Below are 25,275 nucleotides of genomic sequence, written 5' to 3'. Positions count from 1 at the left end.
AGTTCGCCCTCATGAGATTTCATTTTCTGTGTGAGGATACACAAACATCATTTAATACAGTCTCAAAGGCTTGTACACATTCTATGTTGAGAGGCTTTTTTGACAGGTGACCGCGGAGATTTATGTTGGTGTAGTAAGATGCACAGCAGGTCAGTTCTTATGATGCTTGCTTGGCAGCCATTGTCATCTTATTTAATCTTTTTAATTAGTCACTAAAAGAATAGTAAACTATGATCATCTTGCCCATTTTATGTGTTTTATTCACTAAGAATAGTATAATCATCTTATCCATTGTATGTTGTTTTACAAGGTTATTCACCAAAGGAATAGTAAGCCAATTTCAACAAGAAAGCCATTCATGATCATCTTATCCAAGTTTGTCATCACACGAATAAGAAAACCTGAAATCACCCATTACCCATGTAGCCTATCATCAGCTCCGTATAAAAACACTGCTTCTATTAATTATTATATTTCTATTTGTGAATTCAAGGCTCGCTTGTGTTTTTACCTAGTTGCCCTGTCAGCGAATCCCAGGTGGGGGAAAAGAAACCTGCCAAAGAGCTCCACCCTACAACAGAGAGTGAAAAAAAATTTTTTTTTTCCCTTTTTTTGACTCATAATCTTCACTTTCCTAAAACAGTCTTTAAATGTAAAATTATAAGTAGCAAAAATTATAAGTAGCAACCTGAAAACGACACAAATGTAATTCCAAAAATGCAGTAGCCTATTCATCAACTCAAATCTTAATAATCAAACTAAGGCTATTATTATTAATAATTCTAACAGTAAGAAATCCGACCGTATGTGCAGCGCGCGCTCACTTACCAGAAAGAAAATCTTCAAGATTTCTTTTTAAGTTTAAATGTTATTCCATTTTTTTGACACAGTGACGGCCTCATGTTTTTGTAGTTCTCGTGTCCCGGTGTCCGGTATATATCTGGTGTCGTGCACTGCGTCTGTCTTGACTGCGGAACACGGACTGCGCGCGCCGTCCGGTGTCTCGGGAACGTTCACTCACGCGCTCCTGCACAGTCAGCACGAGAGCAGTTTTTCGGCTGATTAGCGCTCCATTTGACTTCCACTCACATATCAGAGGTCTAGAATGTATTGAGATGGCTAGGGAATCTGCAAGTGCTTTTGAGATTATTTTAACTTATCAATAACCCAGATAATATTTGTCTGCCATACATCTGAATAAATACATACATCGTAGAAGCCCACTCCGAAAAGGCTGAAAAACTGAACGAGCGTACATCTCATTAATATTTAATTCTCATGTTAAGCGAGAAGGCGTGTCTTCCACAAAAAGAGGCGTGGTTTCCAAACACGTTCAATGTGATTGGACGAGTGCTGTAAGTATGGTTTAAAATAGCCGCGCGTGCGCAGTACGGAGCGGTGTGTCGGTGAGTTCGGTGGTTGATCTCTCTGTCGTTTGCAACTTTGTTTCTATGTAGCAGTTTAATGCTTCTAACTTCGAGGTGTCGAGTGTATGCGAGAATATATATGAATCTGTTAGTAATGTCTCATATTATACTTTTATTTTTCATACATTTACACTGAAATCATCTAAATGTCTCCGTCTCACTCCCACATGATAAGCAAAGCCATCAGAACAAGCTGCTGTTTGGATAGTAGCTCCACATTCAGCTCTCATATGTCAGTGTTGATTAATGATCTTGGTGTCATTACACTTGTGTCTATGGTAGACTGGAGCAATGAGGACAAGTGAGTTTGATTCATCTGACGAAGAGGACTTTGGTGAAGTGGAAGCCACACCTTTTCAGATCTCATGGTATGGATAGCATATATACACACACTCAACAGCTGGAGGAATAGTCGATTTAGAGTGATTTGTGGTGTGTGTGTGTGTTGCAGGTTGTCTCTGTCAGTGGTGGAGTGTTCCCAGTCTCTTGGCATTTGTTCCTTACCTGGTAAAATTAATGAATTGTGTCTCTTTGTGCTTTGTGTGCTCATTTCATAAAGATTAATAAACGTTTCTGCTAGGGCTGCATGATTTGCGGAAATAAATTGACAACTTTTTATAAGGTTTGCTATGCTTGTAAACAAACGTATAATAAGAATTAAAAATAACTGTATTTTACAGTACAACTTTAAAATTACAATACTAATTTACAACAAACTGAAACCCTGGATCATGAGCTACTTGTGTGTAACTGAACACAGTGCCGTGGTTCACCCTGAATAATCGCACTAAGCCACAACATAATGTCACCTTTTATTTTAATTTATCATGCAGCCCTAATTTCTACTAATTTCAGGATGCAGATATAAAGAAACCAGAAGAAACTTGCAGAAAGATGTTGGTGAGTCTAGCTGACACGCACACATACAGTAATGGTCTAAACCAGTAGTTATCAACCTGGCTACAGGTCTGTTCTGATTGGTTTGCGAAAGAGCAAGGTAAAATCAATATTAAATTTATATAATACAATGCAACTAACTTTATGATCATGCATAATTAGGATATCAAAATAAACTGTCTTTTTAACCTTTAAAGGTGAGGCCAGAATGCAGTTACCAATCAAAATCCATGGCATTTAGGCACAAATTCTTGTCGGTTAGCTAAAGGTAGTCAAATTAGTCAGATACAAACAGAGGTTCTTTGGCATCCTCTCAGCCTCAAAAAAACAAAAAACACCCAGATTCGAGAAATCAAAATGGACAGTTCTTAATTAATTTTAATGAGCATTGCAGCAATTACCAAATGACAACGATCCAGTCAATTCCCTTGTGGACAAACTTGAGTCTTGTCCTACCTTTTTTTTTTTTTTTCTTGTTCAAGAAGTTGTTTCATTTGGATATGTCACAATAGGAGAGAAAATACCTAAATTTCCATTTCAGGACATATGAGTTTATTTGCATAAGTATGTTTTGTGCCAACCCCCCAAAAATGTTGTACAGTGAGTTATTAGAAAACAACAAACCAGGTAAATTTTCCTATTCAGTCTATGTCGTGCTGTTTTTGCATTTAGCAGGGACTGTTTGTGGTTATATTAATAAAATTCAGTGTTTGGAAATGTTATGGATATTTTTGTTTTCTTGAATACAATATATATACACACATATTTTTACTGCTTTGGTTCACAGCTTGATGTCCTGACTGTGATTTATCTGGTGTGTGTTTGTGTGTAGCTGAGATGCGTGATCAGGGTGTGGAGGACGTGTTTGTGTTCTGTACCAGAGGAGAGCTGGTGCGCTACAGGGTGCCCTGTTTGTTAGAGGTTTATTCTCAAAATGGACTCAGGGTGCACCACCTCCCCTTCCTGGATGGGGGCACCCCAGAGCTTCCGCAATGCAGCTGCATTCTGGAAGAACTGCAGGACTGCCTGCAAAATCAGCGCAGGACTGTCATACAGTAAGAAACACTCTTAGTTACTCAATTCAGAGCTATTCCTCCACCCCCAGTGAAAGAAATAATGATCAGTTTACCTTTATAACAAATTTAACAGAAACATGTCCATATAGTCTGGCTCTCTGGATTATTAAAATTAATGGCAAAATGTTTGGATATGTAAACTGATATTTTCTACTGACACACTGCAGCAAATGTTAGAAATAACTGACTCTAAAATAAACCTTTTTTAGCTGGTGAAAATACTAGTGTTCTTATCATTTTGGCATTTTGGCTGCAGTATAATCTTTTAAATTGAACTATATTTTAAAGTTTTAGGGCAACTTGTATTAATATTATTGTTTAAAGGACATACTTTTCGGCAAGGATACATTGAATTAATGTCAAAATTGACAGAAATCTTTTGTAACATCATAATAATCAAAATAACAACTGTTTTCAACATTCATAATAAAGATAAATGTTTCTTGAGCACCAAACCAGCCTATTAGAAGGATTTCTGAAGGATCATGTGCTAAAAATTCAGCTTTGATCTAACAGAGATACATTTTATTTTAAAAATACTATATTTTTACTGTATCAAATAAATGCAGCCTCGGTGAGCATAAGAGACTCACATAAACCTAAATAAACATAACCATGTAAGTATGTGTGTACACACACACTTTCATATTAAAATTAGAAAAACATTTTATTTGTGTTTTTATTCCCCCACAGTTGTTATGGAGGTCTGGGACGCTCAGGGTTAAGTAAGTATCAAATGCTCAAACAGGGTTCAGTGTTATGATTACGTGTATGTGATTAGGAGTTTAACTTGTGTTTCATTGTCACAGTTGCTGCATGTTTGCTACTGCAGCTCTCTGTGTCGATGACACCCAGTTCTGCTCTGGAGATCCTGAGGGAGCTGAGAGGAGGTGGAGCCATTCAGACCGTCAAGGTAAGAGGCAACATCCAGAAACCTACATGCATCACTTCCCCTAAACGTATAGCTAAGCTGTTAATGATACTTTCTCATTTGTCTCTTATAGCAATACAACTTTCTTCATGAGTTTCGGGAGAAGTTTGAAGCATATCAAGAAACCAAAGAGCGGCTTTCAGAAAGATCAGTGTCCCGATGATCAACCTGACATCCAGATGATGTAAAAGCAGGAAAAAAAGACAAATTACTTTGATAGGTGGTTTTGCTCTATGGATTTTCTCTACTTTGATTATGAATGCATTTGTTTCTTTACTGATGGCACTTTAAAAATTCTGTATTTTTATAAGTCGATCTAATAGTATTGTACTTAATATATAACTTTAACTTTGCAATTAAATGGGTGTTGTTCAGTAAGTGAGTCTTAATTGTACAGCGAGTGATTTCTGAGAAGCACTGTTGAAAATTGTAATCAACACCTAAACAAACAATTTTCTGAATCCGATTTCTATCTGTCTGTTCTATGCATGTTAAAACAAATTGTTTGTACATAGTCCTGGCTGAGAAAAAAACTAAGTGGATCGGACCGATCAGAACGAGCACCACAACACTCGTGTACCCAATCACCAATTGGGGGCTTTTACACTCATGATGGGGAGGAGAGAGCATGAGCAAGCGGGAGATTTGACTAGACTAGAAAGAGACATGGCTGATGCATTAAAAATGTCAGTACGTGTGTAACATTGGTAACATGCTGTTGCAATATTCAAGTAGGGCTCGCTGCAGCCCACAAGATCCAGGGGGCCTTGTTGGATCCACAACTATGGGGTGGAGATTGGTAGGTGTAGGGGTGGAGATGGGTGGGTTTAGGGATCAGAGGGTGGAGATGGGTGGGTTTAGGGATCAGAGGGTGGAGATGGGTAGGTTTAGGTAAATGTAAGGTGGGAGGAGTTGGATCTGGAGCCAACCACGCCCCCTGAATCTTATGGGCTGCAGCGAGACCCTCCTCGCAAGATTAGCTATAGTGTTGCTGGTGCTTGGCGTCAGCTATGATGAAAACATCCATTGCAGCAGACACGGGTGAGCTGTCTTGATAAGTCATCTGTTATAGTTGGATGTGTTGCATGTCGATTTTAGACATCAACAGTGTTTCTTAGAAATCGGTTAGTGCTTAAACACGTTGTCTGCATTAATCCTGGCCAGTTGAGAGAAATATTTATTTTTGTGTCTAGAAACCTTGGGCCTTGTTTATAAAATGTTGCGCAGAAACCATGCTAAATTTGATTTTACGATAATTTCTAAGATATGCGTACGTGCGATTCATAGAATGAACGTACGAACAAATCGCGCGTGCGCGTCTCTATCAGATGAGAAATCTATGAATCGCAAATAATCTTGAGCTTTCGCGCAATTGACTGGTTTCAGCTCTCTGCCTTGTAAACGACTCCTAATTAATATAATTAACATATAAAAGATCACCAATCATCATAGTTTAGAACAGCGAGCTGCAACAACAGCTTATATTTGAGAAAAACTACAATACTAATAACGTGACCTTAAACACTTTTCCAAGTCAAAGACCGGTTTTAATAAATATGAACGTTTGCGTGGATTTAAGCGTCCGCACGCTTTATAAATGAGGCCCCATATGTTGTTTATGTGAGTAACAGATGGTGGATTAATTTATGCAGCTCCTGGCAATTCTTTCTTATCAAAGTGTTCATTAGTAAGGAAATTTACAAAGTTTGCAACAATTACCTATGAAGTAAACTAAGGTAACATGAACCAAACGCTGTCGTGAATTAATTTTTTTTCCATATATTGTATATTTGCCACATAAGAATACTTTTTGCATTTAGCATTACATGTCAAAAATTTTGCAATATTATCATAAGTGATTATATTAATTAAAAAGAAAAAAGAATGACTCAAACCATTTTTACCATAATTACTTTGGCCAAATGGAATAAACTTAACACAAAATGCTATCATAAAATGAGCATTTGTCTATGGGGAGCTTTACTGGGAACTTTAAGCAATATTACAAGCCAGAAAAAAAAAATCACAATTTACTATACCTCTTGCAAGACTTTATAACATTCAAATGCACATAATGCTGGGTTCACACACACGGTGGGGGTGAAGCAAACAGAAAAAATAAAATAATCTAAATCAAATCACAGGGAAAATCCAAAATAACGTATTAGTCTGAATATCACCTTGATGGTCCAGCTTGGCGATTATGAACAGCTATCGGTGTGGTAAAAACCCTTCCACACACCTCTGCTCTGAATCCAGATACAAACTCTACAGCATCACCTCAGGACTGAAGCCTGTTTGTGATTACTGACAGGCTAAAAGAAAATGGCATCTTGGCACACAGAGATCATGCCAACATCAAACCAAAATATTCAAAATAGTGTCCACCCTCATCTCCGTCTCACAAAAACAATGGAAGTAAAACAAAATCAGAAAACAATTACACTTAGAATACAAAACGCACACAAATTTAAAAGCAAAAAAAAAAAAGAGTTACATGTGGAGTATTTCCAGGGTGTATGAGCGAAGTAAAGCCTTCAACACACTGAAAGCATCAGTTCTCATTTCCTACCAAAAAGACAGTAAACAGTGGTTTTAACACACTTGAAATGGAGCATTCATCTGATAAGAACCATCAACATGAAGCAGACTACCAGCATGAGCTCAAAAACACGGACTTGCAAGATCATGAACCACCAAAGCAGCACACGATTCTGAAGGACAAATTAAAGAACTAACTGAGCTACAAGGCAGTAATATATTTAAGATAAAATAAGTCTGTAAAAATGCTACAATCAAGATCTTTATTTTGTCCCACAGTTTGAAAACACAAGAGTAAAATCTTCACACATTTCCATCAGTGGTATAGTGTTTGAAGCCCTTGTGCCTCTGCTTTGGACATGATCTGGTCAATGTAAACTCATCTCATCTGCTGATGCTTTCAGTGTGTGAAGTGCTTTGGCATTGGTGTATATAATAACATTTGGCATGTGTGTATATAAGTCTAAACAGGTTGTACTGAAGAGTTGGTAATCATTTATTTTTGCATGTGTAGTTCTGGAGTTGTGCGGGCTGCTTGCATCCTGGATCGTTCTTGGCCAATGAGGTGTAAATAAAGTCAATGTCCTTTTGAAACAGCCGAGCAGAACTGAGAGAAATGGCCGAGTCCAAATTCAGCTCCATTTGGGTTTTAAAATCAGCATCTCAAACACTTCCTTATATGCTTTCCAGCTGTATCCAGTTTAGGAGCTCACCAAAACATAGATCATCCTATAATAGAAAACACCAGAGAGAAAGCATAAGCTATAGGGTTTCTGATGAAACAACATGATAGATAGACAGATAGATGGATAGATATTATTCCAGTGTCACATGATCCTTCAGAAATCATTCTAATATGCTGCTTAAGATTTGTGTGATACAGCGATATTGGATTTTTTTAGATTCTTTAATTCAACAAAGTTCAAATAAATTCCATTAATTTGAAAAATCTTTTGTAACATTATAAATGTCTTTACTGTTACTTGTAATCAATTTAATGTATCCTCGCTGAATAAAAGTACTAATTTCTTAGGAGAAAAAACAGTGACTTAACTTTTGAATGAAAGTGTATATGAAAATAAAATCTAAATATATAAAAATGGTATTTTAAAAGCTACACACCCGTAAAGATAGTAGAAGAATGAGAGGAGGTAGAATGCAAGTTTGCACCATCCCTCCTTCTGACAGTATGCCAGAATATCTGCGTTCATTATTGTAGTGGGGTCATACAATCCAGGTCCACTCATCACAGGGCGGCTCATATACCTGCACACAAAAAGAACAGTTGATGTTGCACTTTGAACAAGAACAATGTTGACTAATCACTTATTAACTTTAGAGAAACTAGTGCGACACATCTGCTGAGGTGTTTGATATAAAGCCAATAAATATGAAATATGAGTTTCTCTGCGATTCATTTAGGGCTGAGGGCCCCACCCACCTCCAGACGTGATAGGCTAGCAGAGGCATGTTGAGTCCAAGCGTCAGCCATTCTGCAGCACACAGGAACATTACGCAGAAGAACACATGGATGAGGTACTCCGGCAAGACCAGCTGAGGAAGCCGAATAATACATGGTCAGAAGACAACACAAATACACAGATCCATCTCAGAGACTAGAGTTCTATTGCACCTGAAGCCTGTGCCCCAAGACTAGCCAATCAGGTGCAAGAATCACTCATATTACCCCCCATCCCATAAGATCCAGTACTTACTAATCTGCTTGAGTACATCTAAATCTCTCTAAACCTCAAAAGAACAGGATCTGCTGAGAATAATTAGCATAAATTATCATTTAAAGGAATAGTTCATCCAAAAATGAAAATCTGCTCAACCTTAAGCTCACTGCTAAGGTTATACAACATGTTCATTAGAACAAATTTTGAGAAATGTATCATTACATCACTTGCTCACTGATGGATCCCCTCCTCAAACATTATGACAGAATTGACAGACAGATGACAGAGTATTTATTTTTGGGGGAACTATTCATTTAACATTAACAAAACGCAAAGAGAAAAGTCACCCACTATTCTTGACTGAAAAACTTTAATACAGTTGCTTTAGGAATCAGTCTATGTAGTGTTTTTTTTATATTTGTTCATTCAATTTCTTGAATGCTCCTGCTAAATACACCTATTGTACCTGAAAATAAAGCACTGTTTGTTTTATTTGTATATTATGTGTATTTGTAGTGTATATCTTTGTTCTTATTTTTTAATAAGAAAGATAAAATAATGACAGATTTTTTATCTTTGCCCAGTTTGGCCTAAATATCTGCCATGTCTTTTTTTTTTTGTTTTGTTACCTTGAAAGGCTTTGTCTTTCTAGTTTGGCTGTAATGCTCAGACAACTTGTAAAACCAAAATAATAAAACCAACATGACAAAGAATCGTGATAAAATTGTGATATTTCTAAAAAAAAAAAAAAATTGTGATATTATATTTTTTCCATATTGCCCACCCCTACTCCAGAGGATCCATTGGTGAGCAAGTGATGTAATGCTAAATTTCTCCAAATCTGCTCTGATGAAGAAAAACTCATCTATATCATCGTTGGCCAGAGGTAAGTGCATCTTCAGCAAATTTTTATTTTTGGGTGAACAATTCTTTTAAAGCAAATGTTTAATTAAAACAATTTTAAATGTAAACTTAAACCAGTGACCTTAAATTACTGGGCATAGATTGAAAAATACAAAAATGCCTAAATAGTATGTGAAGAATTCAAAATTTAGAACAAGGACTTTTGATCCCTTTAAGAATTTATGACATTAAGTTCAAATTCAAACCATCCAGAGGTTCTCTGCTCAATAACCCCTGAAAGGCAGGGCATCTATTGAAGTTTGTAAAGCACATACTGTACCCCATCTGCTTTAGATTTAGTTAAATATAGAGTGCTGATTTTCTTTTATTAGGCAAATAGAACATCTGGCCAATAGCAATTTACAGCAAAAAAACAGACAGATCAACATTATCTACATCCCCAGCCCACAGACAAAAATATATGGGAACAGAGGCAGGATCGTGTTTTTTCCACAGGGATACAATGCCAGGCAGAGTGAGAACAGCAGCCATGCTGAGGGAGGGAGCAGCTACAAGGACCCCAGGCTGCCCCTGCCATGCCTGATCATAACCGGTAAATATAGAGACAACACATGAAGCCCATGCAAAAAGAGAGAAAGTGTGTATTCTGCTTTTGCCCAACACAAACACATTGTAAAAAATTATTTCAAACTGTCAATGGCGATTATGAAGAACATAAATACGTAAAATGGCCTCAAAACTCATTAAGCATTTACTTCCGAGACTGATCAGACACATCCAACCAGAAATACCCATTTCTAAAGGATACTACTGCTTGACTCTAAATGAATGTGCACTCACTACACCCGCTCTTCTTTCCCGTTCATCAATAATCTCATCCATCACACGAGTGCACTTGAAATAATGACTACTTCTATATGATCTTAATGGTACAATTGTTTTGCAGCTGAGCCAATTTTAGAAATACACTTTCTAAGTGAGACGTCATTAATGGAGTTAGTCGCTCTGGGTAAAGAGCAAACGGAGGGAGGGACAGAACAGCACATGCATGTTCTGAGCATTTGCAAGTCTTTTCAGTTAACACTTTTCACTTAACACTACTCTCAAATAAACACCTGTGCAGATGACATCTATGCCTGTGCCCAAACCCACAGTAACTGACTAAACCAGCCAAACATGAGCAAAAGAAGAGCAACCCTAAAGGAGCAATCTGGGTTTTGTTCATTCGGCAGATGTGATGGCGTTTGCAACAAAGACAACCTCTGATATCATGCTGTCTAGTTGGCGTAATCCAGGTCCCATCTCTCTGCTTGGCTTGTTTGTACATTTGTGAGGCGTTAGTTAACTGAAAAGACATTTGTAAACACTCCGCTCGTGCACACAGAGAGACCGTTACTGATCTTAAGCTGAATTCTGGTACCAACCTTCAGAGCAAGCCTGACCCTTTTAATTTTTTTCACCCTGTCAACTGTCTTTGAGCCAATCAGAGAAAAAAGGTAAAAAGCAAATATTCAGAAAATAAGACACAAAATGCAAATCAGAAAACTCGAACCAAAGTAGTGTTAGTGTTGGAAAGCAACATTCACTGCAGATGATTTCATCGTTTAGCAGAACAGTGTTGAGATAGAAGAGAAGAAACAGGAGTGCATGCATCACACGCCATCTCTCCAAAACCTCTCACTTACCGGGTTTAACGTGTTACACTGGTCTATAGGATTCTTATAGTCAGTCTTCAGCTCATCAAATGCAATTATCTGAAAAACATGGACGACAAAAACAGTACATGAACAATATGCAATCACAGTTCCTACATTGTCATTCATCAGGAATATGTTATTCTTTAAGAATCAACACTTTAAATTTTTTTTTACATGCTGAATGATTTAATTCAATTTAAAACGAATATTAAATTATAAACAGACTTTGACAAATATGAATCGCAAACATCAAATCTTAAAGAGCTTAATATTTTGTGATGCAGGAGAGATGTAAATTTAAACTACTTTATTAGAGAAACACCAGAGATCTTTATGCATTTCTCTTTGTTTCATCTGTAAACTCAAGTGTTATGTTTATGACCCATCCCAGATTCAGAACATATGCAATGTATTATCCATTGCGCCTGAATCATTCAGATTATTTACTCATGATTACTCATAAATACCAAAATCTAATTTGTTACTTAAATATTATTATATGAAATTCAAACATTTCCCCTTAATCTTGGGAAAATAAGGGTGGAAATCAATATTGCCTTTAGTGTTGTGACATCTGTCTGCATCTGGCATATTAGGCAGAAATGTGATGCTGGTTATGAAAGTGTTATTATCTCTGAAACAGGTTAATGGCATCAGCCAGCAATGAATCAGCCTAAGAGATCTGAACAGTGGTGCTGTTCTGTCCGCAAATAACTCAAAATAAAAAATAACAGTTACGTCTAAATCTTGCATGCAAAGGCCCAAATGATGCAGGGACTCAAGACTGAAAGGATCATGTATAAAATGATTTCACGGCATCGGGTTTTTGTTGTTTATTTGCGTTTGCTTAGTGTTGTTGATTTTAGCAGCAGCTCTGATTTATCACTGATCTGTAAACACATGCACGAGCGCTAAACGCGAGCGCGCGCCCATCCGCCCGTGGTCACCACTAACAGGTATGACAAACTGATAAACATAGCGTGTATTAAATGTGGCTAACTCTGTAGATAATACGGTTAGATACACGGAAGGCCCCTAACTGTTTAACGGAAGAATAGCGGTGATGATAATAATGGGTGTCACCAGCTCGCGCTCGTGCCATTCATTCGCGCTCTGCTGTGTGTCTAACTAATGTCACTATCTGCCGAGTATCTGTGTGTTCAAAGTCTCCCCAATTTGGCTGGAGTTTAATCAAAATACTTACATGCCAAATAGCGAAGAAGATAAGCGCCGCCGTCAGCAGTAGCGCCAGCATATAACAAAAGGCCGCGAATGTGAACGCCATTTTTCTCTCAGACCGACGACTGCTGTGACGTTGAGACAGCTGTACGTCACGTGACCCGACAAAGTCATGTGGATACTCGAAAAAACGCGAGATCAGGGGGAACCCATAGTATAAATAAATAAAAAAATTAAATAAAAAATGTCACACAAAATGGCAGTTTTTGAAGAATTTTTATGCTCCTCTATTCAAACATATTGCTATATTCCAAGTCTTCTTAAACCACAGACCAAGATTTAGGCCTGATATTTCTTTCTGCCAAAGCTCTGAAATCTCCACCCCAAATTTTATTGATTATATCTGACTGAAAACATTATTAGTAAACTTAATAAAATGCTGGCAAATATTAATCGCACACATTAAAGCATAAAGAGCTCATTTGTGTGTTGCACTAGAAGTGATGCCAGTTTAATCTGCTTGAATATGGAAACATACAATTTGGTGATCTCTGACATAATCATTTACTCAACTGCCTGGATCTCACTGCATCAAAAAGTCATATTTTTCTTATTATATGAAATCCACACACCTTTATCTAATCTTAGGAACATAAAGAAAAAAGTGGTCCTGCTGAATGTCACTGCTGTGTAAACACATTAATAATGTTATTATAGTGGCTAGTAGAATAAAAAATGGATTTGAGAAATAAAGAGGAATTATTCACAGAGATATGTTCAGACATATGGAAATGCAAAGCCAGCTAACTGCAAACAAACATGCAAAACCTCTGATGAGATTCTTCACTTCATTCTTCTAGAGCAAGATTAAATTACTATGCGTGGTCATCAGGTGATGTATGTTTGTCAAGGACTAGATAAATAAAGCACAACCAGATTAAATCAAAACCACATGAAAATGACTGGGTAGAATGTCCTAATGCTTGAACCACTGACCTAATATTGGTTTGCTAATGCAAACCCAGCATTTGTGGAATATAGTATAGCTAATGGCTAAATTAGCATGTGTTTGTAATGCAATTGCATTTGCTCTCTTACCAGATACTTCCTACCAAGTAAGCAGGATAGAATGCAGAAAATTCCCACCAGTAAACTTTGCTAAAACCAGTAACGTACCCATATTTAACATGTTAACATTCAGTGTAATTATATTTTGTATCAGACATTATTTCACCCTTTGCTTACAGAATAAATGTAAAAAAAAAAACTGATAGACACTACAATTTAGAAGTTTAAAAATAGAACAAGGTGTGAATATCACACAAGAACACTAAGCACATGGTCAATTTTTTAAAGGAAAAAAAACTTTTAATTATTCAAAACAGCAGACAAATGTAATTGAGACACATATTGAAAGGTTAACCATTTTTCTGGTTTCAAGAGAGAACTTGTCATAAATGATCAGGAAAAGCTTGTTCAGTGTTTAAAAATTAAATGTTAAACACATACACAGTTCACTACTGTATGGGACATATCATGTGATGTCCACATCATACAAACCACCAAAGTGAGCAATCAGTGTTTAGTAGGAAACGGCACTAATCACAGGTGTTACGGGTTCTACAGATGTACAGAGATGAGCCTGACCCACATTAGAGCTCACAAATTCTGAAAGATGTGAGATGTGCCGAGGTATTACTTCTCAAACCCATAATAACATCACTTCCTTAAACTAGTCATATTACTCTGTTAAACTTTGAGCATTTAAGAAATTTCCAGTGTTTACATTTTGCCAATAGAAAGATTGTTTTTTTACATAAGTTTATGCAAAGCATCACTATTTAAGAATAGTGTCACCAGCTTTATTCAAGCATTTAGTTGGACAGTGAGAAAGAGTAATTTAGAATAACTAACAGAGGAATTAATTATGAGATGATTGCCTGTGGCAGAATAACACCAAAGCACATCTCTGCCGCTGTACATCTAAATCTACACATCTCCAAAAAGGTAGGATAGATCTGTGATTAAGGACGTCCGGGTGGTAAATTCTGTCCCCTCCCCCAAAACACTAAATCAAGTAAAATTAGTCCCAGAACTTTCACCCAATTGTCCTCACAGATTCTAGATCTTTAGTCAAGATTTGTTTATCACGCTGTGAGCACAGATTTAAAAAGGCAAAAAATAATTAATTTATGACAACAGGTCAGAAACAGTAAACGATTTCTCCCAAAAATATCAGTAAGACTTCTGACCTCTTCTCCTACCGTTACAGTTCAACACATATCAAGCCAAAATAATTCATGTTTGGTCAAATTAAAGTTAGAAAATGCATTACAAAGGAAGAAAATGTTTGGCCCTTATCAGGGCTTTACATGAAGACTTATGTGATTTTATACCAAAACGGGCAAAACATGCCACATCATAGATTTTTACAATGTTTAAATCTGTTGCCCTGTCATCTGTCATGAAGGATAGCTGACATAAAATCGCAACATGTCATCCAACTATCATGGCAGTAAGACTGGACCACCTATGCAGGCCAGTACGTACGTTACTCCTCAGGAATGAGAGCGGAATGGTTTTAAAAATCCAAGGAATTGTTCAGTGTATATGTAGAATTTGCTTTCACATTTCCTTTCTTTGCACCTCAAATTTCTGTCATCTTAAACTGGTACAGGCGGGTTTAGAGTTTGGGCAGAAGCATTCAAACATACACAAACAGACATTATCAGATGGACTATGGTATTCTCTCCGTTTGGAGGTGATGGTCCCATCTCGGTCACTCTTTAAACATGAGCGTTAGCTTGTTCAGTCCTTTCTTAGCGGAAGAAGCCCAGTTTCTCTCGGAGCCACTCCTCTGTCAAGTCTTCAGTGTTCCTGATCTCAAACACCTGAGAGAAAGCAGATACAGAAAAATAAAAAAAAATAATTCCCACCAAATCACTGTGTGTAAGGTTAGGTGTGTTAGTTAGAGCTCACCTTGGTCAGTTCAACCGTCTGTACCAGTTTGTTTTTGCTGCCGGCATACATCATCTGCTGCTCAGGTTTGCATCCTGGGAAATTAAATGTCATTTTAGAGACTGCCTCATATTACAGGGTTTGTGCATGTTGACTATTGAATGTGTGTATTTTCTTTACCAACAGGACTGGAGAAGATAAAACACAGAGGGTAGGACACTCTCCCATCATCGTGCTGGTACTTATAGCTGTAGACTACAAATGTGTCACAGGTTAAGAAATCCATTGATTGTTTAATGTTGAATAGACACATTTCCTGCGTTTAATCACAGTACAGCACAGAGTGAGTTTTGTTTTAGTGAAGGATATCTGGGCTGTCTCTCTGGTAGCTCATTCTTCAGGTCTTCAGGGGAAATATCCTACAAGGAGAAATCAAACCCTGGTTTACACCACTAATCTGCTCAATTATTAGTCCCACTAGAAAGCTGTGTATTGCATATTCAAGCAATAACAGTGTGTATTTACCTCATGCTCCTCCTCCAGAATCACCAGCTGTTTGTCTTTATCAATCTTCACTGTAACCAGAGGTCAAAAACAGCAATATCAGCATTCAGTCCTTGCGCTATATGAGAAAGTGTAAGCATATATGGAACAGCTTGAGTGTGTAAGAGTTTAATTTCAGTTTGACTCACTGATGATGGCGGCGTTATTAGTCTCCTTCCTGAAGCGGAAATCCCGCAACTTTTTCACCAGGTCTTCGTCCACCTCACAGACAACTAAAGACTCACTCTGCACACACACACACACACACACACACACACACAAAAAAAACATTATTTTCCACATGTCGGTCAGCTTTATTACTATTTTCAGTCTGCTTAGTTAATTGCATCCAAACTTTTGAATAGTAGTAGTGTATATATAATTCATAAAGCTACATAACCAGAGAAACTCTCAATTAGGAGTCATACAGACTAGGGACACACTCAGGGTTCAGAGTTTGTCAAAGTATTGGTTCTCAACTGGGGGTCGGGATTCACTAGAGGCATTTGCAAAGTTTTGGGGGGCCCAATAAGTCTTACAATTACATAAATATAGTTATAATCTAATCTTAATTAAAATACTAAAAATGTGTACAAATGCTGCGAACACAAAAATAAAAATGGACAACAATAAACTGACATCATATTTTTGAGTTTATTTATTTTTAGTACTACCAGAGGAACATATCAGCTTAGGTAGTGGGGCCTTTAAATATTGACTTGGACAAAGGGGGTCTTGGAAAATGTTGAGAGTAACAAGTAACTAACAGACTGAATGCAGTGAGCATGGGAACTATTGACTATTTCTTCTGATTGTGTAATTCTGTTAACAAACTTAAAATCTCTCAACAACTCAACAATAAAACCACCTGTCTACTCTGGCACACAACATCACAAGGAAAAGGAGTTCACAAAAGTCATGCACCATGACAACCAGTGTAGGTCATCATCACACTGATGTAATCAGGAGAACAATCACGTTCTTGGCTGTCGATGTGGCGGATAGTGTTGGTGGAATGCAAAAAATGCATTACATTGCTGCTGATTTGATTACATTGTTTGATCGTGGCTTGACGTGCCATTCAAAGTAAAGGAGCCACACCGTCTCTTTGTCGCTTCGCAGATTTCCCAAATTCCCTTGAAATACTTAAGTGTGAGCACGACCGCAACAGGAAATGAGATTTGCCCCGGAGCCGCCGGAATTCCATCATATCGCAATTATGCAAGGCAATCCTATCTCATGAAGATTCAAAACAGAGTTCTGGGGTATATTATAACGCCAAACGTGCCATTATTTTGGTAAACTTTATGAAGTCGGTGTAATGCAAGAGAGGGTTTGACATGCAGCTCATCACAAAGCACTGGGTGGAACTGCAACAGGGCTCAGAAAAAACAACCCCTCTAACATACACATATCCCAGACCGTAGAGGCGTACGGCGTTATTTCTATAAGCCTCCGTATTATTATACATCCTACAAGAAAGGGCTGCCATACAAATGTTTTTATTAAGCCGACGCAGTTTTTGTACTCACCATTTTCACAGACGGCACGAGCTCAGCAGTGCAGGAGTTCTACCGTGACGCGTCTCGTGACGCTCGTTCGACCAATCAGAGCGCTGGAACGCGCCAGGATTTGCACGAAAGGCTGTACTAGGATCAGGTTATTTTACCCATAGAAGGACGAGATCCGTCTGATCCCAGAACAGCAGCATTTAGGCATGAACTGATGCTCATGGAAAGAACTATCGGATGCACGATTTTCTCCACCCTACGTGGAAATTAGAGGATTTAGATATATTGCCAGCTATTCGTTCAAAATAAATAAATGAGTATATGAAATGCACGCAAAAGTGCCCCAAGTGAATGCATTTAATATTTTAAAATATAGCCATAATTAATTTATTTACAGTAGTGTAAAAGTATTATTCAATGTACTTTGGTGTTTAAAATGATGATGATAATAATAATAAAATATACAGAACGTATTTCACTAAAAAGCACAGTCCCACTCCTTTTTAAGCATTAGAGTCTTTTTTATTTATATACGATATAAGCATTAAAAATATCATATTTTTCTTAATTTATGGAAATTATAAACTTATCATTAACTACAATCAACCTTCACTTCAACATTCACCATTGTTGGAAAAGCCTCACCTTTTCAAGGCTCTATTCGTGGAAAGTGGCATTTATAAAACTGGAAAAGTTTCTAAGCCAGTTGTAAGGCTGTGATTCATTTTATTATGGTTGTTATATTTTAAGCCTCCCAGGGTTGAAAACACCCCCTTCGTCCCTGTAACCCCGCGCATGCGCAGATGATCCGGCCCATCCCTCAGAGGACACGCCCATTAGGGAGCGTGCGCGTGCGTTGCGCTCATATCTGATCTATAAACACAGTAGATTGTCCTGTTCCTTTAACTACAGTAGTTACTGTATCATCCATATTATTTGGTGCTCACAATGTTTTCAAACACGCCGTTGAAAATCCTCAATGTTCCAGTTATCACCTCACTTCCTGTATAGAGTTTAGTAATTCTGACTTTCGGATCTTTTCGGGAACTGGTGCTGCTCTGAACCCCGAGTCCTCGGACCGCAGGCCCTGATCCAGTCGAGGTGCTGATGCCCACAGAACTGCTTACAGTTCACTCAAATGCGCATGTATAGCCCCACACAGATTAATCTATGTAGAGTTGAAATACCTGATTTAATCTTACGTTTTAAAGTATAAGTTTGTATATACATTGACGTTAGGCTCTATTAATAGCGTCTGTATGACTAGTGTGCCTGTACTAGCCTTATGACACAATCTGAATTGTATGTCTTTAAGTGTCACTGTTTGTATCTGTTTTAGGCCATGGCAGACTTTTCGGTAAGTGTTTTAACTGTTTTCTAAATAATCTTCTTTAATAGTTCACTGTTATCAGCATGGGCTGTATTTTCTCATGTTACCAGCAGTAGAAATGACTAGTAGAGCCATTTATTTATTTTCCCATCAGTTTAAATCATATAATATCTTTATTCAGCACATATATCCAAAACTTCAATGCAAAATAGTATAAATATATACCATAATATCCAGTGTATGATATACAGTGAGACCAGCATAAGACCACTAGTGAAAAAGTTTCTGTTGTGCATTCTTTTACAATTTAAATACAGAATGTATCTATTTTTTATTAAAAATTATTAAATAAAGTGTTGTATTATAATTCATTATAACTGTTAGCATAAGACAAGTATAAGTTAAAATAAAACATATTTAATAAAAAAAATGTTTTGGGCTTTTCCCTATTTTGCTTTAATGACAGCAGCACTTTAGCTGTATCAACTCCACAAGCCTGATGATCATGTTGTCCAGCATGATTTGTTCCAAAGAGCATCTTGTACTTTAGTGGAAGCAAAAATGTCTAACCAAAAGAAATTGAAATGTCAAAAATTTTGTTTATTTAATTAGCTAGTAGTACCTAGAAATAGTGGAGAATATTAAAAACGAGTAATATGGTATCATAATGTTTTTTATTTTTTTACACAGTCCTACAATTTTCTGTTTATTTACAGGTTTAATTTTGTTTTTAATCTCATATTTTCAATCTGGTTTCAGATGTTTGGACCCCACTGTTTACCCTAGTTAATCTTTGGATTTGCAATGATAATAACAAACCAAAAGTCTCTCTGATAAAACTCTCAGCTAGTGTTTTATTTGCTGTGATTTTTCTGCATTCTCTTTCTGTAGCTTGCTGACGCAATCCCTGATGATGTTTCTAATCAAGCATCGAAGACTAAACACACCAATCCATCAGCTCCTGGAAATGGGGCTCCGCCCCCCACTAATCCTGGCTGGCCTGGTGCGGCCCCTGGTGGCCCTCATTTCCCACCCTCAGGAGGCCCTGCCCAACCAACAGCACCTGGCTTTCCTCAGACTGGGCCGTCTGGCCCAGGCCCCTTTCCACCCGGCCCAGGAGCCCCGGGCCAGTTTCCCGGAGCCCCTGCTGCCCCAGGTGGATACCCTCCAGGACCGGGCGTACCTGGACAGTTCCCCGCCAACCCTGGAGCTCCAGGACAGTTCCCTTCGATGCCAGGTCAGTTCCCACCCGGTGGGGCACCCGTGCCATACCCCGTTCCTGGACAGTTCCCTTCCCCACCTGGGGCTCCACAAGGCCCATATCCAAACGTGCCTTACCCAGCAGGTCCATCTGGGCCTGGTATGTACGGCCCAGGAGGCCCTGGTGCCTTTCCACCAGATGGAGGCCCAGGATATGGAGGAGGAATGTTTCCCCCAATACCACCAGGATCCTGGGGTTCACCCGGAGGGGGCTTCCCTCCTCAACCTGGCCCACCAGGAGGCTTCGGTCCAGGGCCCATGGGACCATATGGAGGGCCTGCAGCTCCAGGTGGAATGCTGGTGAGTAATAATGACTGTTTGAATGGGTCTATAAAGAGGTTTCGCAAGTGTCTGCTCATAATTGCATATGATGGGTTTGTTTGGGTGATGGCTCTGCTTTAATCTGCTGGAGTTTGTTTTATGACAGTGTTGGTGACATAAGCATTGCTTTCAGGGTTGTAGGTTTGGCTCTTGAGGTCTTGGATGCTCCTTCTCTGGTCTCATTCTGCTGGATCACATTAAATCTGCAGATCTTAAACTCTTGCACAGATCTCAAAAGCTCCTCTTCTTGTTTTTCAGCCACCATATAGACCACCATATTTTTGAACACAATGAACAGCACAGCCAATCACAGGAGGAGGACGGCACCACAGCCATCACAAAGACCCCAGTTAGCATCCAATCAGAGCTCAGAGTTGTGGACACCGAGCACATTGCTCATACTGATATATTACATATCACCTTTGCAAACAAATGCACATATTTAATGTAGCTGAGCTACTTAATTGCTGCACAGTACATTCATGATTATTAATATTACACTTTTAAAAGTTCATTGTTTTAATGATGTAATTGCTTTAAATAAATAATGCACTTTGTGGTAATACAACAAACAGATGAAATTAATATTATTGTAATTAAAGGTTTTTGATGGGCTCAATTTATTTTTCAACATATAAATGTCAGCTGAGAGGTCTTCATTAAATTTTGGGGCAGAGAGGAGTATGAGGACTGAAACATGAAAATCAATTTAAAAAATCTGATACATTTTATTTAGCATTCTATGATTGTATATAAACATTTGAATAATTACACTACTCTTCAAAGGTTTGGGGTTGGGAAGATTTGAATGTTTTTGAACAAATTCTCTTATGCTTATCAAGGCTGCATTTATTTGATCAAAATATTATTAAATATTATTGAAATTTTAAATAACTGTTTCTGTTTTAACATATTTTATAGTGTAATTTATGTTTCACACAATGTTTCAGAAATCATTAATATGCTGATTTGCTGCTCAAAATATATTTTTTATTATTATCATTACTGGAAACAGTTGTCTTGCTTAATATTTTTGTAAAACTGTAATACATTTTTTGCATTCTTCAATCAATAAAAAGTTCAAAAGAACAGCATTTTTTTAAATAAAAATCTCCTGTAACATCATAAATTTATTTGCTGAAACTTTAGATTAGTTTAATCCATCCGTGTTGAATGAAAGTATTTCTTACAAAAATCTTACTGATCCCAAACGTATGAACAATATATGAATATTCATGATATAGAAAGGCTTCTTCAATTTTATTATTTTATAGGATATTATCACAAATGTACTCATTTGTTCATAAACAGTGTGCATGTTTGTGTTTCACTGAGGGGAATCATGAGTCAGTGGGTGGGGTTTGGAATCAGGGTTTGGCAGTTTATGAGATTTGTCACAGTGTTGCCATAGCAAAGCTGTTTATAAACTAGATAATGTCACTTTTGCGGTTTGTCATGTGATTTGTGACGTGGCATAGGAGAAAGAGAAAGGGCATGTGTTTGGATCTTTGCTGTTTAGCATACATAGGCTTTTGCGCTGATTAGTAATTTGCTTCTCTTAGAATATTTGTTCAGTTCAAGCTGGAAAATATTCCTTTGAATTTAACAGTCCCGTTTAATGTCATGGAGGGCTTGCTGCTATTTTGCACACTATGGAAAAGCCAGAGATGGAATTTTAGGATGGAGAATGGAAGAAACTCCGATACAAATTTATTAAAAGACGAAGCCTGTTAAGTCTCTACACTTAATGTGTAAATCGAGCTCTCAGGATAATAGGGCTGATCCAACATTGAAATGATGATAATGCATAAATTTGTGCTTTATAATAATTTTAAATAAAAGTTTGGGGTCATTAAAAATGTATTTTATTTTGCAAAGATCTATTAAACTGATCATGACAGTAAAGAATCCTGTATCATAGTTTCCACACATATATTAAGCAGCACAACCATTTTCAACAGTAATATTAAGAAATGTTTCTTGAGCAACAAATCAGCATATTAGAATGATTCCTGAAGTTTCATGGGACACTGAATACTGGAGTAATGATGCTTTTGTGTATGTGTGTGTTTTAGCCATTGCCGTACAATCTTCCGCTGCATGCAGGGATAATGCCCTGCCTCGTGATTACTATAGTGGGTGAGCCGGTACCAGGAGGAAACGGGTAATAAAAAAAACAAAACAACAAAATGCTGCATTATTTCTGCATGTCCAAAGCAAACACTCACTTCTCTTTTCTCAGGTTCCATGTAGATTTTATGAGGGGGCATGATGTAGTTTTCCATTTCAACCCTCGTTTCCATGAGAACACCATCGTACGGAACACACAGCTTGGGGGCTGCTGGGGTCCGGAGGAGAGGGACGGAGGCTTTCCCTTTGTGCAGGGCAGACAGTTTGAGGTACAGCATCCTGATTTACACTTAGAGAAGGAACTTAAAGGAATAGTTCACCCAAAAATGAAAATTCTGTCATCATTTACTCAACCTTAAATTGTAGCAAACCTGTATGAATTTCTTTCTTCTGTTTAACACAAAAGATGATGTTTTGGAGAACGTGGGTAACCAAACAGTTTCTGGTCCTCATTGACCTGAATTTCTTAACCAAATAACCAATAACCCAAATATGAAAATAATTTACTCGCTCTCAGGCCATCCAAGGTGTAGATGAGTTTGTTTGTTTGTTTGTTGTATTGGATCAGATTTTATGAAATTTAGCATTACTTCACTGGCTCACTGATGGATACTCAGCAGTGAATGGGTGTCGTCAGAACTGATTATAAAATAACAATAATGCAATAATATAACAATAATCACAATAATGCAGTCCAACAGTTGTCTTATGAAGTAAAAAGTTCCTTGTTTGTAATAAACAAATCCATCATAAGACATTAAGATTTTAACTTCAAACTGCTGCTTCTGGCTAAAATATGTGTCCTCTATCCATAATATTGCTTTCTCCAGTGAAAGTGTCATTTCTTCTGAATCAGAGGAGAAACATGAACACATCAAGCACCGATTACAATTGAAAACAGTCCAAAACAGTTTTTGATGTGGGTCAGGGGATGGACTTTTTTATTGAAGGAAGCATTATTATAAATTTTGCACTTGCATTTTGCCCAGAAGCGATGGTTTAAAGTTAAAACATCTTAATGATTGATATGTTTCTTACAAACACACAGCTTTTTACTTCACACGATGTTAACTGATTGAATGAAGTTGTGTGGATTACTTGCGGTTTATTGTGATGTTTTTGATTAGCTATTTTAACTCTCATTCTAACGGCACCCATTCACTGCAGAGGATCCATCGGTGAGCAAGTGATGTAAAATGCTACTTATCTCTAAATCTGTTCCGTGAAGAATTGGATGGCCTGAGTAAATTTTCAACAAATGTTTATTTTTGGGTGAAATATTCCTTTAAACCATATTGGATTTCTGCTGAGTTTTCATAATGTGTTTGTGTGTGCAGCTGAAGATCCTGGTGGAGACGGACGGGTTTAAGGTGGCCGTGGATGGCGTTCATCTGATGGAGTTTGAGCACAGAACAGGCGGGATGGAGGATGTCACTCACCTGCACATAGAGGGAGACCTCGTCCTGTTCAGCGTGGCCCCCAGCATGATCTAAATCCCAGGGCCGTAGGAGCAATTTGACAATGTTGAGGAGACACATTAAGTCATTGGTCCTTGAAAAGTATAGATTATCTTCAAAAAAGTGGGACAAACAGAAATTTCTAAAAGCTATAATGATTTATCTGTTTTCTGCCTCTTCATTGCAGATTAGTCAAACTCAGACACATGATCTAAACAAATGACATACAGATGTAAAGAAAGTCCCTCTGAGAGGTCACCTATGGTGTCTAAAGCACCATAATTTTCTGTTTTTCCTCATTCTGTCACCTGTCAGAATGGATTATGCTAATTAAACTGTCGCATGTATATGACAAATTTTGCAAAAAAACAAAACATATTGTTCCAAACACACCTATAGTATGAACTTCAGTATTAGCATGGTATAGTATCAAGGCCCATGAGGGGTCATAAAATCTAATTCAGGAAACTGCAGACCAGAGCTGTGACACTGTGCTGAATTACATCAGATCTTAATGGCTGAATAATATTTTAATTGGTATGGATTTTGGAAAATGTTCATTATTTTGAATAAAACCATATTAATGAAATGTGAAAACGGAGATAAGTAAATAATTATGTCCGAATAAATGCTGTATTACCACAATTGAAATGTGCTTGGTCATATTGTATTTTGCATGTTGACCTGAGATAAGAGGAAGTAATTTAACATAAAAATTACAGTTGGAAAGACAAATTTTACTGTGCACTGTAAGTATGCACTTACAGTCAAGAAAGCATGCATGGATGCTTATTATTTAGGATAAAAAAGTAACTGGGTTACAGAGAATGTGATTACAATTTTATGGTTTATTTAACTCACCACATCAATAATATTTACAATAGTTGACTGATATGGTCACCTTTATTAAGTGTTGGTGTCAATCTGAGTGTGTTTTACAACCCGAATTCCGGAAATGTTGGGACGTTTTTTAAATTTGAATAAAATGAAAGCTAAAAGACTTTCAAATCACATGAGCCAATATTTTATTCATAATAGAACATAGAGAACATTACAAATGTTTAAACTGAGAAATTTTACACTTTTATCCACTAAATGAGCTCATTTCAAATTTGATGTCTGCTACAAGTCTCTTCGTCAAGATCATTGATATTATCACTAATATTAAGTAGAACATAGGGACATGATGCTCTTCCCTATTTCTGACAGATCATTCTTTGATACAATCAAAACATAATATGAATAAAAATATAATAACATGGTCTGATATAATAAGCACAACATGAACACTGATTAGTCAACGATTCGTTCTTTTGAATTTAATCTTTTGGTTTGATTGAACCGTTCACAAAAAAAGGTCTAAACCGACGATTCGTTCATATATCATGAATGAGTCGGTACGAGTGGATCCCAAGTTAATGTTCGGACTTGTGCTACAGGGTCTGGCCAAAGTACTTCATAATACTACTTAAAA

General features: G+C 37.4%; 4 protein-coding genes across 9 annotated transcripts; 2 read left to right on the top strand and 2 right to left on the bottom strand.

The window, feature by feature from the left end:
* Nucleotides 1-1,391: 1,391 nt before the first annotated feature.
* LOC306884437 (cyclin-dependent kinase inhibitor 3-like) lies at nt 1,392-6,079 on the top strand. 2 transcript variants are annotated; one of them, XM_079440280.1, is made up of 8 exons: nt 1,392-1,406; nt 1,710-1,795; nt 1,879-1,934; nt 2,283-2,327; nt 3,157-3,379; nt 4,094-4,125; nt 4,210-4,313; nt 4,405-6,079. In XM_079440280.1, the coding sequence occupies exons 2-8, from the start codon at nt 1,719-1,721 to the stop codon at nt 4,492-4,494; spliced, it is 627 nt and encodes a 208-aa protein (XP_079296406.1). In that variant the 5' UTR covers nt 1,392-1,406; nt 1,710-1,718; the 3' UTR covers nt 4,495-6,079. The 2 variants fall into 2 exon arrangements, with proteins under 2 accessions (XP_079296406.1, XP_079296407.1); XM_079440281.1 differs by having other exon boundaries at nt 4,233-4,313; nt 4,405-4,707.
* LOC306884440 (protein cornichon homolog 1) lies at nt 5,861-12,443 on the bottom strand. Of its 3 annotated transcripts, none has more exons than XM_079440285.1 (6): nt 12,317-12,443; nt 11,101-11,169; nt 10,840-10,887; nt 8,314-8,426; nt 7,995-8,138; nt 6,089-7,601 (listed from the first exon to the last, which is right to left on the bottom strand). In XM_079440285.1, the coding sequence occupies exons 1-6, from the start codon at nt 12,395-12,397 to the stop codon at nt 7,574-7,576; spliced, it is 483 nt and encodes a 160-aa protein (XP_079296411.1). In that variant the 5' UTR covers nt 12,398-12,443; the 3' UTR covers nt 6,089-7,573. The 3 variants fall into 3 exon arrangements, 2 of the variants coding, with proteins under 2 accessions (XP_079296412.1, XP_079296411.1); XR_013785443.1 differs by lacking the exon at nt 10,840-10,887 and having other exon boundaries at nt 6,358-6,876; nt 7,351-7,601; XM_079440286.1 differs by lacking the exon at nt 10,840-10,887 and having other exon boundaries at nt 5,861-7,601.
* A 1,040-nt stretch (nt 12,444-13,483) lies between these two features.
* Nucleotides 13,484-17,559, bottom strand: LOC306884441 (glia maturation factor beta). The gene is made up of 7 exons (XM_079440287.1): nt 17,325-17,559; nt 15,942-16,038; nt 15,775-15,824; nt 15,619-15,668; nt 15,430-15,512; nt 15,271-15,344; nt 13,484-15,182 (listed from the first exon to the last, which is right to left on the bottom strand). Exons 1-7 carry the CDS (start codon nt 17,325-17,327, stop codon nt 15,111-15,113), a joined length of 429 nt encoding a protein of 142 aa, XP_079296413.1. The 5' UTR covers nt 17,328-17,559; the 3' UTR covers nt 13,484-15,110.
* A 591-nt stretch (nt 17,560-18,150) lies between these two features.
* Nucleotides 18,151-24,813, top strand: LOC306884435 (uncharacterized protein). 3 transcript variants are annotated; one of them, XR_013785442.1, is made up of 7 exons: nt 18,185-18,404; nt 18,643-18,660; nt 19,525-20,193; nt 20,473-20,563; nt 22,290-22,378; nt 22,457-22,613; nt 23,682-24,811. XR_013785442.1 is itself a non-coding variant. In XM_079440277.1 (6 exons), exons 2-6 carry the CDS (start codon nt 18,646-18,648, stop codon nt 23,835-23,837), a joined length of 1,086 nt encoding a protein of 361 aa, XP_079296403.1. In that variant the 5' UTR covers nt 18,151-18,404; nt 18,643-18,645; the 3' UTR covers nt 23,838-24,813. The 3 variants fall into 3 exon arrangements, 2 of the variants coding, with proteins under 2 accessions (XP_079296403.1, XP_079296404.1); XM_079440277.1 differs by lacking the exon at nt 20,473-20,563 and having other exon boundaries at nt 18,151-18,404; nt 23,682-24,813; XM_079440278.1 differs by lacking the exons at nt 22,290-22,378; nt 22,457-22,613; nt 23,682-24,811 and having other exon boundaries at nt 20,473-22,116.
* Nucleotides 24,814-25,275: the final 462 nt, after the last annotated feature.

The sequence above is a fragment of the Barbus barbus genome, assembly GCF_936440315.1.
Source record: "Barbus barbus genome assembly, chromosome: 18".
Taxonomy (NCBI): Eukaryota; Metazoa; Chordata; class Actinopteri; order Cypriniformes; family Cyprinidae; genus Barbus; species Barbus barbus.
The sequence above is the reverse complement of the archived record's forward strand: the minus strand, read 5'-3'. Positions and strand labels throughout refer to the sequence as shown.

What these genes read in the sequence shown, in the direction of transcription:
- LOC306884441 (XM_079440287.1), bottom strand. An exon ending in TAATAACGCCGCCATCATCA is followed by an intron (nt 15,825 to 15,941) that starts GTGAGTCAAACT and finishes CTCTGGTTACAG; the next exon opens with TGAAGATTGATAAAGACAAA. An exon ending in AGACGGTTGAACTGACCAAG is followed by an intron (nt 15,183 to 15,270) that starts GTGAGCTCTAAC and finishes GCTTTCTCTCAG; the next exon opens with GTGTTTGAGATCAGGAACAC.
- LOC306884437 (XM_079440280.1), top strand. Translation starts at nt 1,719, where the DNA reads ATGAGGACAAGTGAGTTTGATTCATCTGACGAAGAGGACTTTGGTGAA. An exon ending in TGGCATTTGTTCCTTACCTG is followed by an intron (nt 1,935 to 2,282) that starts GTAAAATTAATG and finishes TACTAATTTCAG; the next exon opens with GATGCAGATATAAAGAAACC. An exon ending in CAGCGCAGGACTGTCATACA is followed by an intron (nt 3,380 to 4,093) that starts GTAAGAAACACT and finishes ATTCCCCCACAG; the next exon opens with TTGTTATGGAGGTCTGGGAC.
- LOC306884435 (XM_079440277.1), top strand. An exon ending in CAGCTCCAGGTGGAATGCTG is followed by an intron (nt 20,194 to 22,289) that starts GTGAGTAATAAT and finishes TGTGTGTTTTAG; the next exon opens with CCATTGCCGTACAATCTTCC. An exon ending in CCGGTACCAGGAGGAAACGG is followed by an intron (nt 22,379 to 22,456) that starts GTAATAAAAAAA and finishes CTCTTTTCTCAG; the next exon opens with GTTCCATGTAGATTTTATGA.
- LOC306884440 (XM_079440285.1), bottom strand. Translation starts at nt 12,397, where the DNA reads ATGGCGTTCACATTCGCGGCCTTTTGTTATATGCTGGCGCTACTGCTG. An exon ending in CTAGCCTATCACGTCTGGAG is followed by an intron (nt 8,139 to 8,313) that starts GTGGGTGGGGCC and finishes TTTTGTGTGCAG; the next exon opens with GTATATGAGCCGCCCTGTGA. An exon ending in TTCTTCTACTATCTTTACGG is followed by an intron (nt 7,602 to 7,994) that starts GTGTGTAGCTTT and finishes TTTCTATTATAG; the next exon opens with GATGATCTATGTTTTGGTGA.